This window comes from Octodon degus, unplaced genomic scaffold, assembly GCF_000260255.1.
Source record: "Octodon degus isolate 3935 unplaced genomic scaffold, OctDeg1.0 scaffold00002, whole genome shotgun sequence".
Taxonomy (NCBI): domain Eukaryota; kingdom Metazoa; phylum Chordata; class Mammalia; order Rodentia; family Octodontidae; genus Octodon; species Octodon degus.
In genome coordinates, this window is record NW_004524578.1 from 26,819,045 (window position 1) to 26,834,881 (window position 15,837).

Consider the following 15,837-nt stretch of genomic DNA (forward strand, 5'->3'; position numbering starts at 1 on the left):
TGCCTTCATTCACCACCCCCTTCTTTTTGAACAATCATCTACCCGAGAGACAGCACAGCAGCAACTGGTATGTCATGACAAGCAGCCTGTATTCAGAAGACCAGAATGACATTCACTCCAAGCATGAAACTACTATTACAGATTACCATCTTCAATGCAGTTGCTTAGTTCACAGATATCAGTATATATAGTTAGTCAGAGTGAGAATCTTTCCAATTAACTGCTAGATTAAAAAATCTTCTGAAGATTCTCAGGATCATTGCCTTGTCCATCTTCTACATATAACTGTATGGTTTGACATTGTCATGTTTCCTAACTCTTCTCCTTTCCCTGTCTTAATTAGTTAGTCCTTGAGATCCTGCTTTCCTTTTTCTTTTTTCTTTCTTTCTTTTTTTTTCCTGTGGAAGATGATAATTTATTTTTATGTTATTACCTTCTATGTCGCAACTCATTTTCACATTTAAGACCACTTCCATTGGCTCAGAGGATCTTTCTTTTTTTTTAAAAACACTTTAAAAATATTTTTATTGAGAAACAAATAGCAATGAGACAGTACCACAACCGATTAGTAGTACATTTTCAATAATTAATACATTGTATATTATTGTCTTAGTGGTCCTTTTTCTTATATTATACCTTTCTATTTGTATTTCTTCTTTTGAGTTCTCATTCTAGGGAAACTATACGATATTTACACATGTGTGTCTGGTTTATTTCACTTATGAGTATATCTTCAAGTGGCATCTACTTCAATAGAAAGGCTTCAAGTTTATCCCTTAGATGTTTATTTATTTATTTTGTGTGTGTGTGGCCAGCTCAGCCCACCAGGGGGCGGGGCTGGCTGGCATGTGGTGCTGGGGGATTGAACCGTGGTCCCTGTACTTTGCTTGGCTTAGTTTGTTCTAAGTAGGTGCTTTAGACCACTGAGCCATCTCACCAGCCCTTATCCCTTAGATGTTAAAAATTGCCTACAGCTTAGAAATAAAAGGAAAAAGCAATTTGGTTAATAACGATAACCCCCTCAAAACAAACCTTGTTTGTGTGTATAGTAGCACTTTTTATTTGAGGACTGCAGGTCTCCTGTTCAGATGTACTTGTAATTTATAAAGTAAGTAAGATACTTGAAGGTTTTAAGATACAGTAATTTTTAAGTTATTTTGTGAAAAAGGAAGGAATCCTAATTTGTGTCCAGAAGTTATTTCATAGGTGTTGTAAGGTTTTTAGGCCAGTTAAAGTAAATACTGAGTTTAAGATTTAGGTGAAGTTAAGAGAAATATAACTGTGAAAACTTTGGTTTTGGGATTTTTGTTTTATAAAGGCCATGTGGGTGGGAGTATAAACTCAAGTCAAACTGCCAAGGTTCAAATTTCTGCTCTACCACTTTCTGTCTTACTCTAGTGTTTTTTTTTTTTTTTTTTTTTTTTTTTTTTTTTGTGGGCTCAGGATGCCTTCAGGGCAGGTCTGGTTTTGGCTTGAGGATCTGGGGATCCTCAAAGCATGATCTAGGAATTTATTTTTGTGATTTATTACTCAGTTCTTCCCCCACTTCTGATCACATTCCCTTCACTCAGTAGGGCTGAGTTTGTCTTTCCCTTAGATGTTAAAAATTGCCTGAACCACAGCATCCTAAGCCTGACTGCTTTGTTTAAGCAGGCACTTAAACAACTGAGCTAAGGGGCAGGCCCCCCTAGATAGGTTTCTTGATCTCTCTAATCTTCAGTTTCTTTGTGCAAAAATATTTTTTAAAAATATTTATCTTGGAATTGAAAAAATTAAGTGAATTAACCTATATAAAGTACTAGCTTGAATTAAATGCCTGATATTTAGTAGATATTCTGCAACTTTGCACTAGTATCATTCAAGTTTTTGAGCACCTGCCACCTGTTGAGCACTGTTTTGGGCAAACCATAGGCAGTTTGTCTCTCTTATTTTTTTTTATTTTTTTTTATTTTCCGGAACCAGGGATTGAACTCAGGCCCTTGCGCTAGCCAGGGAAGCACTTATTCCACTGAGCCATCTCCCCGGCCCACCATAGGCAGTTTGTAAAGGAAAATGGTTTTATACCTGTTCCTATGATGTTTACTTAAATTCGTGCTTCTGTGAGCTCTAACATGAAGAGCTTCTTTATAAAAACTTCTAGCTCATAGAGCTCTTTATAACTCTTGGTATGTGTGATTTTACTCCTGTTTGTGATCTTACTTATTTCCTCAGCTAGGTTATAAGGCCATCATAGACAGGAACTATGCACAAAAGATTTTTTATTCCACTAACAGTTGTTGAATGGGTGCTGGGTAAAGTGTTTATTAATGAAATAAACCATGTGTAGTATAATAAGTTCAATAAATGGTTGAGAAACTAGATTATTCAAAAAACTTTCAGCTGAAGAAATTACATATAAAATGCCGCTAAATGAACATAAATTGTGTTAATAGTAACTAATAGCTATGGAATATGCTTTTATTTTGAAAAAGTTGCATAGTATAAAAATAATAGGGAAAAAAATCCCAGAACATGAGCCAAGAAAAACAAAAACATTCTTAGAAAGGAAAGATGATACAAACATCTGAGATTTTTAATATTCTTAAGGTGATAAGGGAAATAATATATTGTTTAATTTTAAATTAATTGAGGAATATAAATTTGATCATCTTGAAGATAGGAAAACAATCACTATTAAGTACAAATGGATTCTGTTACTTAATATAAGCCACAAGGGAGGAGGAGGGAGGGGAAGTTTGGTAGGTTATTCCTTTATAGGATGCATAAGATTTCTTTTAAATCCATAATGAAAAACTACTTTTCTTTCAGCCAAGACAAGCCTTCCAATAGCAGCCAAGAAATAAACTCAGATGGCAGACAACCGCAGTGGAGACGAGAAGACCGAATCCCTTACCAAGACAGAGAGAATTACAGTCAGCCAGCAAGGCATCATCGTGGCCCTCCACAGTGGGATTGGAAATGGGAAAAAGATGGCTTTAATAGTACTAGGAAAAATAACTTTTCACATCCTTTGAGGAATAATGGTGGGCCAAGAGGATGTGCTGGGAGGCATAATGGGGTTAAAAGAGGCTCCTCAACTTGGTTTCACAACCATAGTAATTCTGGAGGAGGTTGGCATCCAAATAATGGGATGGTGGATTGGAATTATAATAGTCCAGGAAGGAATTCCAGTTGGCATTCTGAAGGAACAGGTGGTTTTTCCAGTTGGCATATGAACAACAGTAACGGAAACTGGAAATCCAATGCACGTAATATAAATAGTTGGAATTACAGTGGCCCCGGAGACAAATTTCAACCAGGCAGAAACAGAAATTCTAACTATCAGATGGAAGATATGAATATGCCATGGAACAAGAAAGCCAATATGTCAAGCAAATACAATCAAGAGAGATACAGTTGGCAGCGGCAAGATAATGATAAAGTTGGTAAAGTTGCAGCATATAGAAGTTCTTCTGAAGGCTTTACCAGTGATAGCTTTCTTTCTGAAGGTGTATGTGACTTCAATTTTGAGCAACCAGAAAGCCAGACTGCTAAACAGACAGATGGTGCAGCTACCAAAACTGGTGGAAAGAATGGCAGTGTAGCAAGGGAAAAGCTCCATCGCTGGACTCCATATCCTTCCCAGAAAACTCTGGATTCACAATCAGGATTGAAAGAAGCCACTAGTAATAAGTCAGAAACAACAGAGAAGTCTCTCTTCAATTTTAGTTTAATAACTGCAGGACTACAGGCACCCTCAACTGATGAAACTAATAATTCCCCAACACTAAAAACACAAAAAGAAATACATAATGGATCTCTTAATCACAAAGTCCCTTCTGACTGCCCTGCTTCCTCTGAGGTGGTGAGAGATTGTTCCATTATAGAAAACCCTAAACAAGGACATAACTCAAATAAGATGCTCTCATTGAAATCTCCACTTCTTCAACTTCCAGCTACTAAAGCCATTTCTCAAAAGCAAGATTCAAAGACTCCCTCAAAAAACACCAAGACAAATTCTTTTGCTACAGAAAACTCAAATCCCTTGAACAAACCCACTTTAGAAAATAACTATAGTTCTTCCTTCAAGTCCAAATTGCATAGTTCATGTTCTCGTGTTTTAAGAGCGAGTAAGACTGCATCTGGCACTCAGGAAGAATCTGATGTTGACTTCAGTGATACAGTACCAAAAGCCAAAGAAGTGCTACAGTGTCATGACTCACTGCGAGATCCATCTACCAGCACCTTTAAAAGGACCAGGATGTGTGCAAAAGCAAGTAGGAATGTAGAGGAGTCTGAAAAAGGGTCTCTGAAGATTGAATTTCAAGTACAAGCATTAGAAGATAAAAGTGATGAAGAAACATCTGACACAGAAAAGCATAGAACAAAAATTGGAACCCTAGGTTCTGTAACTACAGAAGCTTTATCCCGCAGCACTCCTGTTGTTGTTGAGAAAGAAGGGGATGATGACCAGATCCTAAAAGTATCTAGAAAACTTTCTTCCACCTCATGTAATTCCATAGATCCAGAGAAAGAGTCTGAGTTACAGATGCCATCTGCAGCCAGTCCACACTCTGGCTTACTACTAGATTTGAATACTTCTCTAGAAGATGGCCAGGGTGACAGTCCTGTTAAATCTCATGTGTCTTATGAGACAGAAACCTTTGAGAGCCAAACCTTTGGCTTGGAAGGAGAACTTAACAAAAGTGATACTCAGCCTTCCAGTTCTCTTGTACCTGAACTAAGTAAGCTTGGCTTTCCTGCCTCACTCCAGAGAGATCTAACCCGGCACATGAGTTTAAAGAGCAAAGCTGGAGCACACCTTCCTGAGCCAAACCTCAATAGTGCTCGCCGCATTCGCAATATTAGTGGTCATCGAAAGAGTGAAACGGAGAAGGAGTCTGGGCTCAAGCCAACCCTACGACAGATTCTAAATGCATCTCGAAGAAACGTCAACTGGGAGCAGGTCATTCAACAAGTAACCAGGAAAAAGCAAGAGCTGGGCAAAGGCTTACCCAGGTGTGTGCCTCTTTTCAGTGTCTTTCTTGTTTTCATTCAAAGTTACCTTTGACCTTGGTGAAGAGAATTCTACTTGTTGCATTTAGTTAAATGTTCGCTAAAAATACCATTGTAGATGTTTGCTCTAATTGACTATCAAGTGCTGAGTAGTATTCTGTGACAGAGTTCAGGCTTTCCTAGCAGATAGTGCAGTTAAAATGGAAATATACTTCCTTCTGAGAAACTTGAAGGAGACAAGGGAAAAGATTATCACTGTTATTAATTAATTAGGTTTTTTGAGTCAGGGTCTTGCTATGCAATTCAGGCTGCCCTGGAACTCACTTTGTAGCTCAGGCTGGCCTGGAGTTTACATCGATCCTTATGAGTGCTGGGATTATAGGCTCCTCATTCTTAAAGAGGCTAGAAAGTAACAGCATGAAAATGTGTATCCAGAAATCTATATTTCTGTCTGGAACTTAATGTTGAGGGATAACTATTTTAATGTTTTAGGTATAACTCTTCTCATTACTTTCTGCTTAGAATCTATGATAGTTAACTTTTCTTTCTTTTCTTTTTTTTGGAACCAGGGATTGAACTCAGGCCCTTTGCACTTGCCAGGGAAGTGCTTATTCCACTGAGCTAGCTCCCTGGCCCAGTTACTTTTCTATAGGTACGCTGGGCATTATACTTAGGATCACAAATACTTTGTTTTAATGGCTTTTATGATATTTGGGTATTCATTTTAAGGTAAGTACTAGACTCTTGAATGGTGAAGCAATATGTAAGATATATTTACTACTTGAAAGTTATAATTCTGCGGTGTTATACAGTTATCCATGCTTAGGGCCATTTTTGACCTCATTGAAATAATGGATTTCTTTTGTTTCATTTTAAAAACTTTTCCAGACCTTGTGACTAGTACTTGAGATTAATTACTCAGCCTTGGCAAGTCCCTGACACTTGTGAATATTTACTTGAAAAAGTTTGTTTACTTTAAAAACTTAGGTATTTATTGTTTTTTTCAGTAGTTTTTTTTAAATTTATTATTTTAATGAAATTATGAGACAACATAAGCAAATATAAGAAATGGACAAAGACAATTTTTTGGTGTGTTTTTAGTACAGGGTCTATAGGGTCTCACTACACAGATCAGACTTGTAGTGAATTTTTTCAGTAGTTTTATTGAGAAACATATAGCAATAAGACAATTTCAAACCAAATTGGTAGGACAGTTTCAATAATTAACACATTGCATACATTCTTCCCAGTGGTTAATTGCTGTACAAGATGCGGACATGATATCCTAGTTACAAACACCATTAGAAGAAATCACTCTATTCATTAAGAGAATGTAACTATATATCTACCCTAACCACTTTGAATACACAGATACAAAATGGACATTCATCTGTATCCCCTTTTTTTGTTAAGTTCCATAATTTGAATATTATAGGTGTGTTAACTCAGCAAAATATTCTAAAAGAGTCCAGTAGCCCATAATAGTTTTGGGTCTTCCGCTTGACTGGCAATGTCAAAAATTGTTGACTTGAGTCCCCTACAGCTCAACATAACACCATGGCTTTACTTCTTATACTTTGTAAAAACTTAGGTATTTATTGTAAGTTTATGGCTTCATTTGAAATAAAGTCCAATTTTTACTACTTTACATGTAGTCTCATAGCTGTAATCAAGTCTCTAATTTAGAACTTGGGATATCTTATTGTTTATTACATATTTACTTTATGCCTGGATCGCTGCCTAGCAAACAGAAGTACTTTTAGGCAGAAAACACCTTCTTTTTTGTACCTAACAGAGCCTGACATGTTCACTGGTGCCCCTCTCCGCCCACTCTGACTTTTGTCTCTTCTTTTTTTAAGGTTTGGCATAGAAATGGTACCTTTGGTCCAGAATGAACAAGAGGTCTTGGATTTGGATGAGGAGCCTGATTTGTCTAGTCTTGAAGGGTTCCAGTGGGAAGCTGTTTCTATTTCTTCATCCCCTGGGTTGGCCAGAAAGCGAAGCCTTTCTGAGAGCAGCGTGATCACGGACAGGGCTCCTGTGTATAGCTTCTTCAGTGAAGAAGGTACTGGCAGAGAAAATGAGCCCCAGGAGATTATTTCGCCTGGCAACTCACTGAATGTTGCACAGAGTCAGAAAGCAACACTGTGCCTTAAACAGGAAGCAACACATGTGGCTGCCTCCCTAAGAACTTGCGAAAGGGCTGAAAACTTTGCTATTCAAAGACGACATAGTACACAATTGCCATCTGACCATTTGGCACCTTTAATGCATTCAGCAAAAGATAGGAGTAACCAGGAGTGCTCTTCACTGCCACCCAAGACCCACAGTGCCCAGGAGGGCACTGGAGAAGGAAGCTGGCTGTCATCAGATGCGTCCTCAGTCCTTGCCATCTCCAGCTTAGCAGATGCAGCTACAGACAGTAGCTGTACCTCTGGTGCTGAGCAAAATGATGGCCAGAGCATTAGGAAGAAGCGGAGAGCCACTGGAGTGAGTATGATTCTTCTGTTTTTGCTTTATAGAACATCTTATGTGGTATCTTCTTTATAAGGAGGCTTAACTATTTGATTTTTCTGTCTATGTGGGGTTATGGTTCTCTCTACCATAGAGAACTCTCTGGAATAGAGTTGTGAGGCTCTTTTATCCTACTGATTTCTATCCCTGAGTAGTTCTGCTAAATTAGATGTAATGTAATATGAATGTACAGTACCAGGAAAATATGAAGTCATATCTAAAACCAGTCTCCAACCCAGGGATTGTTTGTATTACTTGACCAAGGAGAAGTTATATCTTCAGCTGTAACTTAATCTGTTTTCATAGATGCACTCTGTACTGCTTCTCAGGAAAGACATTCTGCTGTTGGATTTGTAGGGCTTACCTTTAGGATTGTGAGATTTAAGATTAAAGTGCATATATAGGATAGAAAAATTTTTAAGTCTTTTCTTTTTTAACAGCACTGGGGATTGAACCAGGGCCTAGTGCATCTAGGAAAGCACTGTGCCTCTGAGCTACAACCTAGGATTCTCCTAAATTGCCCTACATGGCCTTAAAGTTGGCAATCTTCTTGCCTTAGTCTCCCAAGTACCAGGAACTGGGATTACAAGGCATGCAACAACCACTCCCAGCTTTATTTTGTTTCATTTTTTGTGGCCCTGGAGATTGAACCCAAGAAACACTAACCTACATTCCCAGCACCCCTCCTTTGTTTCTCTTTTTTGGTACCAGCAGTCAAACTAAGGACCTCATGCTTGCCAGGATGGCACTGTGCCAATAAACTATATCCCTGCCTCACCCAGCCCTTTTTTATGTTGAGACGGGGTCTTGCTAAGTGGTCTACACAGAGCTTGAACTTGTGATTCTCCACTTTAGCCTCCCAAGTAGCTGGGATTTTAGGCATGTATTAACATGCCTGGCCACACTTGTTTGCCTTCTGTCTGACTATTGACTGATTGGTTGTTGTGCCCCCCACCCAGTACTGGGGATCAAACTCAAGACCTTGCACTTGCTAGGCAGGTGCTTATGCCACTGAGCTGTATTCCCAGCCTCCTGATTGTCTTTATAATTCTTTTGTTCTTTAGTTGCCCATCCTGGCCCTAAAAATAAAATAAAGTAAAATAAAAATAAAAGACTTTTTCTTTGCTGATACCAGTTTTACTTTTCTGGTGTTCCTATCACAGTAGTTGCTTAACCCTTTGAAGATTTCTTTCTAAAAAACAAGTTTCTGAGAGTGATACAGACTGACTCTGTGAAAAAATAAAAATGAACCTCTTAAAACAAAGCAGTAGGTGGACATAGTAGTACATTCCTGTTATCCCAGCATTCTGGGAGGCTGAAATAAGAGCCAAGCTTAGGCAATTTAACAAGACACTGTCTTAAAATATAGAAAATTGGGGATGTAGCTAAGTGCAAAGAGCCCAGTTTCCTAACTCCCAATCCCCAGTCCTGGAAAACAGCAAAAACAAAAACAAAAAAATTAAAAAATAAAATGAGGACATAAACAGTGTATTAGGTTTTAGGTCCATTTCAAATATCAGCTGTTCCTTTCAACTGGACACTGTGTGGCCAGGCAAAATGGTGCATGCCTATAATCCCAGCACTTGGGAGGAAGGAGGATCAGTATGAATTTGAAGCCAGCTTGGGCTACATAATGAGACCCTGTCTAAAAAACAAAAAGCTAAATAGTAGGGAATATTAGATAATTTTTTGGTCTTTTTTTAAAAAATGTATTTAGTACAGAGTCTCACTACATAGATCGGACTCATAGTTATCTTCCTGTTTTCAGCCTCCCAAGCGCTGGGATTACAGGTGTGTGCAAACACGCCCAGTCTTTATCTCTGTCTCAGTGTGCCCCTGGTGCCAGCGATTGAACCCCAGCCCCTGTGCTCTGCCTAAGCAGGCACGTTAGTCCACTGAGCTATCTAGTCAGCCCTAATATTAGATGATTTGAAATATACTTGAAGCTTGAGATTATCTTTTGACAAATTTATTATCTGGAGATTTGTCTCATAGATCAAAATAGAAATCAAAATCAAAATAGAAACAAGCCAGATATGGTGAGGATTGCAAGTCATGACATATATACATATATGTATATATGTGTATACATATATCTATCTATGTATATTTTTTAATGTATTTGTTAAAGGGTCTCACTATGCAGCTCAGGTGAATTTTAGAATTAATTTTTTTGCTCTTGGATAATGACCTTTAATACTTAATTTTTTTTTTTTTTTTTTTCCAGAACCAGGGATTGAACTCAGGCCCTTGCGCTTTCCAGGGCAGCGCTTATTCCACTGAGCCATCTCCCTGGCCCCATTAATGTTATTAAGTATTAAATACAAGTTATAAGTTCAGTCAGCATGGACTATGTAATGAGACCCTGTGTCAAAAACAGTAGAAACTATACCAAGATGAACTCAGGATACGTGTATGTGTGTATATGTGCTGCATACACACACACACACACACACACACACACACACACATTTTAATGTATTTGTTACAGGGTCTCACTATGCAGCTCAGGTATAGTGGTCCTCCTGTTTTCAGCCTCCCCAGCTCGGGGATTACAGATGTGCCCCACCATGCCCAGACTTAGTTGGTGGCTCAGCTCACCCCAGGGGCAGTGATGAAGGTCAAACCCTGGTCTCTGTGCTTGCCAAAGCAGGCACCTAGTCCACTAAGCTATCTTTGCCAGCCCTAACTCAGTATATGTTAATGACTGTCAATTCTCTCATCTATGGAATGCTTTGACTAAGTCCTATGGACTTTTATTACCCGTAGGATTCTGGGGGGTATTTGATCTTAGATTCTGTGTGTATGTGTTTTTAAAAGTACATTCTTTTAACTAATATTTGAGTTGTATGTGAGACTCCTTATCATGTTAAGAGATGGTATCAGTAGTGAAGAACAATGTTTGACTATTTTAGAATTCATTTTTTTGCTCTCTTGGATAATGACCTTTAATACGTAATATTATTAATTTTTTTTTTATTCCTCAGGATGGATCGTCTCCTGAACTCCCAAGTCTTGAGAGAAAAAATAAAAGAAGAAAAATTAAAGGAAAGAAAGGTATGACACAGAATATTCTGGCAGAAAGTTGTTCTTGTAGCAGTTCACCCTTTTTACTGCTTACTGCAGCACAGCATTGGGTTATCAAAACACTAATCATCCATTTATTATTTATTTTTATTTTTATTTTTATTTTATTTTTTATTTATTTGAGAGAGAGAGAGAGAGAGAGAGAGAGAGAGAGAGAGAGAGAGAGACCAGCTCAGCCCACCAGGGGGCAGGGCTGGCAGGCATGTGGTGCTGGGGGATTGAACCACGGTCCCTGCGCTTTGCTAAGCTTGTTCTAAGTAGGTGCTTTAGACCACTGAGCCATCTCTCCAGCCCCCATTTATTATTTATTAGACAATATTGTCTTGCTAGTTGAGTATCATGGTGCATGCCTATAATCCCAACACTTGTGAGGCTGAGGCAGGAGGATCATTGCGAGGTGGAGACCAGCCTGAGCTACGAAGTGTGCTCAAGACTAGCTTGAACAGCACAGTGAGACCTACATTCAGTTATAGCTATAGCTAGAAGGGACATATGACCTGGAGGATAAGGTTATATATCTTAGTAGGAACCCTGAAAGTCTCATTGGGCCTTTTCCTTGGGATGAAAAGAAACAGTTGATATATTAAAAACATTGTCTCTCTTGGTTATTGGTAGCCATTTCTTTTCTTGCTTTTTGGCATCTTGTTTGCTTTGCTAATGTGAATTAAGGAGAGATATTATATTGTTATTGTTTCCCCACTGATAAGTTTCAGTGACTCTTGCTTTCCTTGAAAGAAGTAAATGGGCAAGACAATATTGTCTAATAAATAATAAATGGATGATTGGTGTTTTGATAACCCAATGCTGTGCTGCATCAAACAGTAAGAAGTAAATGGGTAAAGTAAAGAAGTAAATGGGTAGGTAAGTCTTGAGTCAGTGGATAGGATAGATAAGGGAGAGAGACTTCAAGGAGGACTCTAGTTTCTGGCTGAGGCAACTAGGTTAATGATGATACCATTTATAGAGTCAGAAGACTCCATGATGGAAGCAGATTGAGGGTAGGGCAAGAGTGAGTTACTTTTGGATCCTTTGACCAAGTGGACCTTTGATACTAGGGATATTACAGTTAACAGTTGTATATGTGGATGTGGTGTTTAGAGGGGCTGGGGAGATGGCTCAGTAGAATAAGTGCTTCCCTGGCAAGCGTAAGGGCCTGAGTTCAATCCCTGGTCCCGCAAAAAACAAAAACAAACAAACAAAAAAACATTGGAATAGGCAAGGATTTTTAAAAAAATAAAACCCTGAAAGCAAGCTGGGCATGGTAGTATACTTGGGAGAATCAAGTTTGAGGCCAGCTTAGGTTACATAGTGAGTTCAAGGCCAGCCTGAACTACATAGACCCTACCTCAAAACAAAACAAAAACTAAACAAACAAAAAAACCTGCAAGCAAAATTGATAAATGGGCCTACATCAAACTAAAAGGCCTCTGCATATATCAAAGACACATTCAGTAGAGAAAAAGACAATCTAATGCATGGGGAAAACATCTGAAAATTATATGTGTGACAAATGTTTCATGTTCAGAACATGTAAGGAACTAAAAAATACTAGTAACAGGGCCGGGGAAATGGCTTAGTGGAATAAGTGCTTCCCTGCCAAGCACAAGAGCCTGAGTTCAATCCCTGGTTCCACAGGGGGGAAAAGGTAATAATAATACTAGTAACAAAAGTAATCTGACTAAAGAAAATTACTTAAAGTTAGTTGAAGCTGGGGAGATAGCTCAGTGCCATAAGTGTCTGCCTGGCAAGTGCAAGGACCTAAGTAAAACAAACAAACAAAAATAAATAAGTAAAGTTAGTTGGAAGACTAGAAGAATATGGTTTACAAGTAGTCTGGACCTGGGATCAATCTGAGCAAAAAGTTGAGTGAAGTAGATGGTAGATAATGGAAGAGTGGGTGATGAAACTTTAGAGTTAATGTGCCTAGACTGAAAATTCCCTTGGAGAGGTAAAGGTGGGGCTGGGGGTTGGGCCAGATAGCGCTCCTTCATCTTTCATCTTTGGTTTCTAGCTTTGGTGTCATCAGTCTTTTTATTTACCTTTGAGACAACGTCTTGCTATGTAGCCTAGGCTGGTGTCTAACTCAAAATCCTTCTGCCTCAGCTGATGTCATCAGTTTTGACTGCATGTTTTATGAGATTTGTTGAGTTTCCATTGACTTATTGAGAAAATAAAGGCTAATCCTAAGTCACTGATGGATGTGTCTTCTGAGCAGTCCTATGCTTATAGGGAAATCCCTATTATTAAGCTTAGCCTTACAATCTCTCAGCAGAACGATCTCAGGTTGACCAGCTGCTGAATATCTCCTTAAGAGAGGAGGAACTAAGCAAATCCCTACAGTGCATGGATAACAACCTTCTGCAAGCCCGGGCGGCCCTACAGACTGCATACATTGAAGTTCAGAGGCTACTCGTGCTTAAGCAGCAGGTAAGAGAATGGTGTAACGACAGCAAATCATTTCAGAGTAAGATTTCAGTATGCTTAATCACATACTTTGTTTTTAGATAACTATGGAGATGAGTGCACTGAGGACTCATAGGATACAGATTCTGCAAGGATTGCAAGGTATTCAGAGTGTGTCTGATAAGCTTGTACTCTACCCCCAAACTTACTAATTTTGGTTTTCTATAAAGGAGAAGAAAAAATAGTTATGAGGGGGTCATATAATTTATCTCATGTCTACCCTGTATACTACACAACCCAAAACTACGCAACAGTTGCTGTATTTATTAGCAGAGACAGTAGTGTTGGTTAGGAATCCAAAGGCCTCTGTTCAAATCTTGGCTCTTGTAATTAATGGTAACTTTGTGTCAGTTACTTAAAATTTTAAAAATTGAAATGTTGATGCCAGTTCTGGCTGTATCCTTGGTAATCATTCTGTCTTGAAGAATTATGAAGGCATACACTAATATATTTATTAATTTAAAATTCTTTTTAATTAAAATTCTTATCTAGTCTTTAGAATACAAATTGGCTTAGAAAATAGTGACTTGACAGGTAGCATTTTTGCATTTGTGTGTGTTTCTCATTCTAGAAACATATGAACCTTCTGAGCACCCAGACCAGGCTGCTTGTAACCTCACCCAAGAACAGAGGAACAACAGATCTCAGATATCTGCTGAATCCACACTGCTGCCTGCTCCACTTTTCCCAGCTTTTCTGGAGCCATCTCCTTCCCATGTGTGCCCATCACCTATTGGAGCCCCTCTCCAAGTAACCACATCTGCTGCCTTCCAAACCCATGGCAATATCCTTGCTCCAGACTCATCCATTCAAGTTAAACAAGAGCCCATGTCTCCTGAACAGCATGAGAGTGTAAATGCCATGTTAGAAGGCTCTGCTTGCAGTGTACCCAAGGAATTATTGCAAGCTAATAGTAAGTAAGTTTTTTTCTGGGTTAAGGGCATCTGTATGACACTTGCTTATCAGTGTGTAAAGCCGTACTTGCTCATTAAAACTAAAGTCATTACAATTAAGTTGTCATTGAAATGCTCTTTCCATGGGAGTTTCTATGTATTTTGGACTGGCCTTGAACTCACTGTATAGCCTGCTTGCCTTGGACTTGTGGTGATCCTTTCACCGCCAGCTTCCCAAGTTTTCCGGTTACAGGTGTGTGTCACCTTGCCTAGCAGGGAGGGTTATTTTAAAATATTTTAGAATGTAGGACTGGGGAGATAGCTCGGTGGTCTAAGTGGCTACCTGGCAAGTGCAAGGACCCACGTTTGATCCTTAATACCATATACTGTGCTGTCTCCAAAGCTGGGTGTGGTGGCATGCCTTTAATCTCAGTGCTGGGGAGACTGAGACAGGATCACTATGAGTCCAAGCTGCAGAGTGAGACTCTGTACCAAAGAAAGAAAGAAAGAAAGAAAGAAAGAAAGAAAGAAAGAAAGAAAGAAAGAAAGAAAGAAAGAAAGAAAAAAAAGAGACTAAAATGTCAGTAACTTTTCTCCAAGTTTTTCTAAACTATAGTACCTAAAAGGCTCCATTTATTAAAGAGTGTATAGACTTACAGGGTCTTTGTGATAAATAGGCTAAAGTGGTTCAAGCAGTTTTTTTAACCAAGATACATTCCCTGAATTTCTCAGCACTTAACTATCTAACTCAAATATGGGCCTGGACTGATACAAACCTGACAGGTAGGTAGCCAGGATAAAGAAGGGCATGGGTCCTGAGGTTTGAGGTCCTCTAACAAGAATTTGGGTAGTTTTGGGAAATAGGGTGAGCTTTTTTATTTTTTTATTTTTTTGAACCCGTGATTGAACTCAGGCTCTTGCGCTTGCCAGGGAAGCGCTTATTCCACTGAACCATCTCCCCGGCCCCCTAAGGTGAGCTTTTAAAAAAAAATTTTTTTTTTTTTTACAAAATAATACTCAGCTAGTTAACATTTGAGAGTAACTTCTTATCTAAAATGCTATTAGAATTTTTAAAAAGTCTTTTTATTTATTTGGTACAGGGTCTCATTGCACAGCTCAGACTTGTAGTGATTCCCCCTCTCTCAGCCTCCCCAGTGCTGGGATTACAAGTGTGCGTCACTATGCCAGGTTTCCGTGGCCTGCATGGTGCACCCAGGGTTCCAGGGCCAACAGGGCATGCAGTACTGGGGATTGAACCCAGATCCTTGTGCTTGCCAAGCTGGGACTTAGACCACAGAGGTATCTCCCCAGCCCACTGGAATTTTTGTAGTCATATGGTATCATATTAGCTTGGTGTTGTACTACATTCCTGAAGCTGAGGCAAGAGGGTTGCTGGGGTGACTTAGTGGCTTAATGTGACCCTATCTCAAAATTTAAAAAGTAAAACAAAGACTGGGGTTATAGCACAGTATACAGGCTCCTGGTTCAATTCCCAGTACACCACACACACATACTGTGCCATAATAAAAGTTAAAGGCTGGGGAGATAGCTCAGTAGAATAAGCGCCGGCCTGGCAAGTGTAGAGTCCTGAGTTCAATCTCCAGTACCGGGAAAAAAAAAAAGTCAAACAAGCAAACTGGCTTTATGGTGTTCCTTCACTTATTGCTAAGGTTATGTTCCAGACACCCCTGTGATAAGTGAAAATCAAAGTAGTGACATTATATTTATTTTTATTTTATTGAGAAACACATATAAATGAGACAGTTTCAAAGCTGAATAATAGGACAGTTTCAATAATCAGTACATTGTACATTGTTATCTTCTTAGTGGTTATCCATAGTACAAGAAGCAGACAAGATACCCTGTCCAAACACTATTAGTATAC

General features: G+C 38.9%; 1 protein-coding gene and 1 pseudogene across 3 annotated transcripts in view; both read left to right on the forward strand.

Moving 5' to 3' along the window:
• The window catches only part of Znf106 (zinc finger protein 106), an 86,416-nt gene that overhangs the window by 37,881 nt on the left and 32,698 nt on the right, over window positions 1-15,837 (forward strand). For 2 of the 3 annotated variants that reach the window (XM_023711180.1, XM_023711182.1), the window contains exons 5-10: window positions 2,809-4,998; window positions 6,855-7,485; window positions 10,497-10,566; window positions 12,866-13,023; window positions 13,101-13,161; window positions 13,631-13,972. In XM_023711180.1, the coding sequence (XP_023566948.1) occupies window positions 2,809-4,998; window positions 6,855-7,485; window positions 10,497-10,566; window positions 12,866-13,023; window positions 13,101-13,161; window positions 13,631-13,972 (3,452 nt within the window). The remainder of the gene's footprint in view (window positions 1-2,808; window positions 4,999-6,854; window positions 7,486-10,496; window positions 10,567-12,865; window positions 13,024-13,100; window positions 13,162-13,630; window positions 13,973-15,837) is intronic. The other variant, XM_023711181.1, reaches the window with a different exon arrangement.
• LOC105741565 overlaps window positions 14,761-15,837 on the forward strand; it is a 12,599-nt pseudogene continuing 11,522 nt past the window's right edge.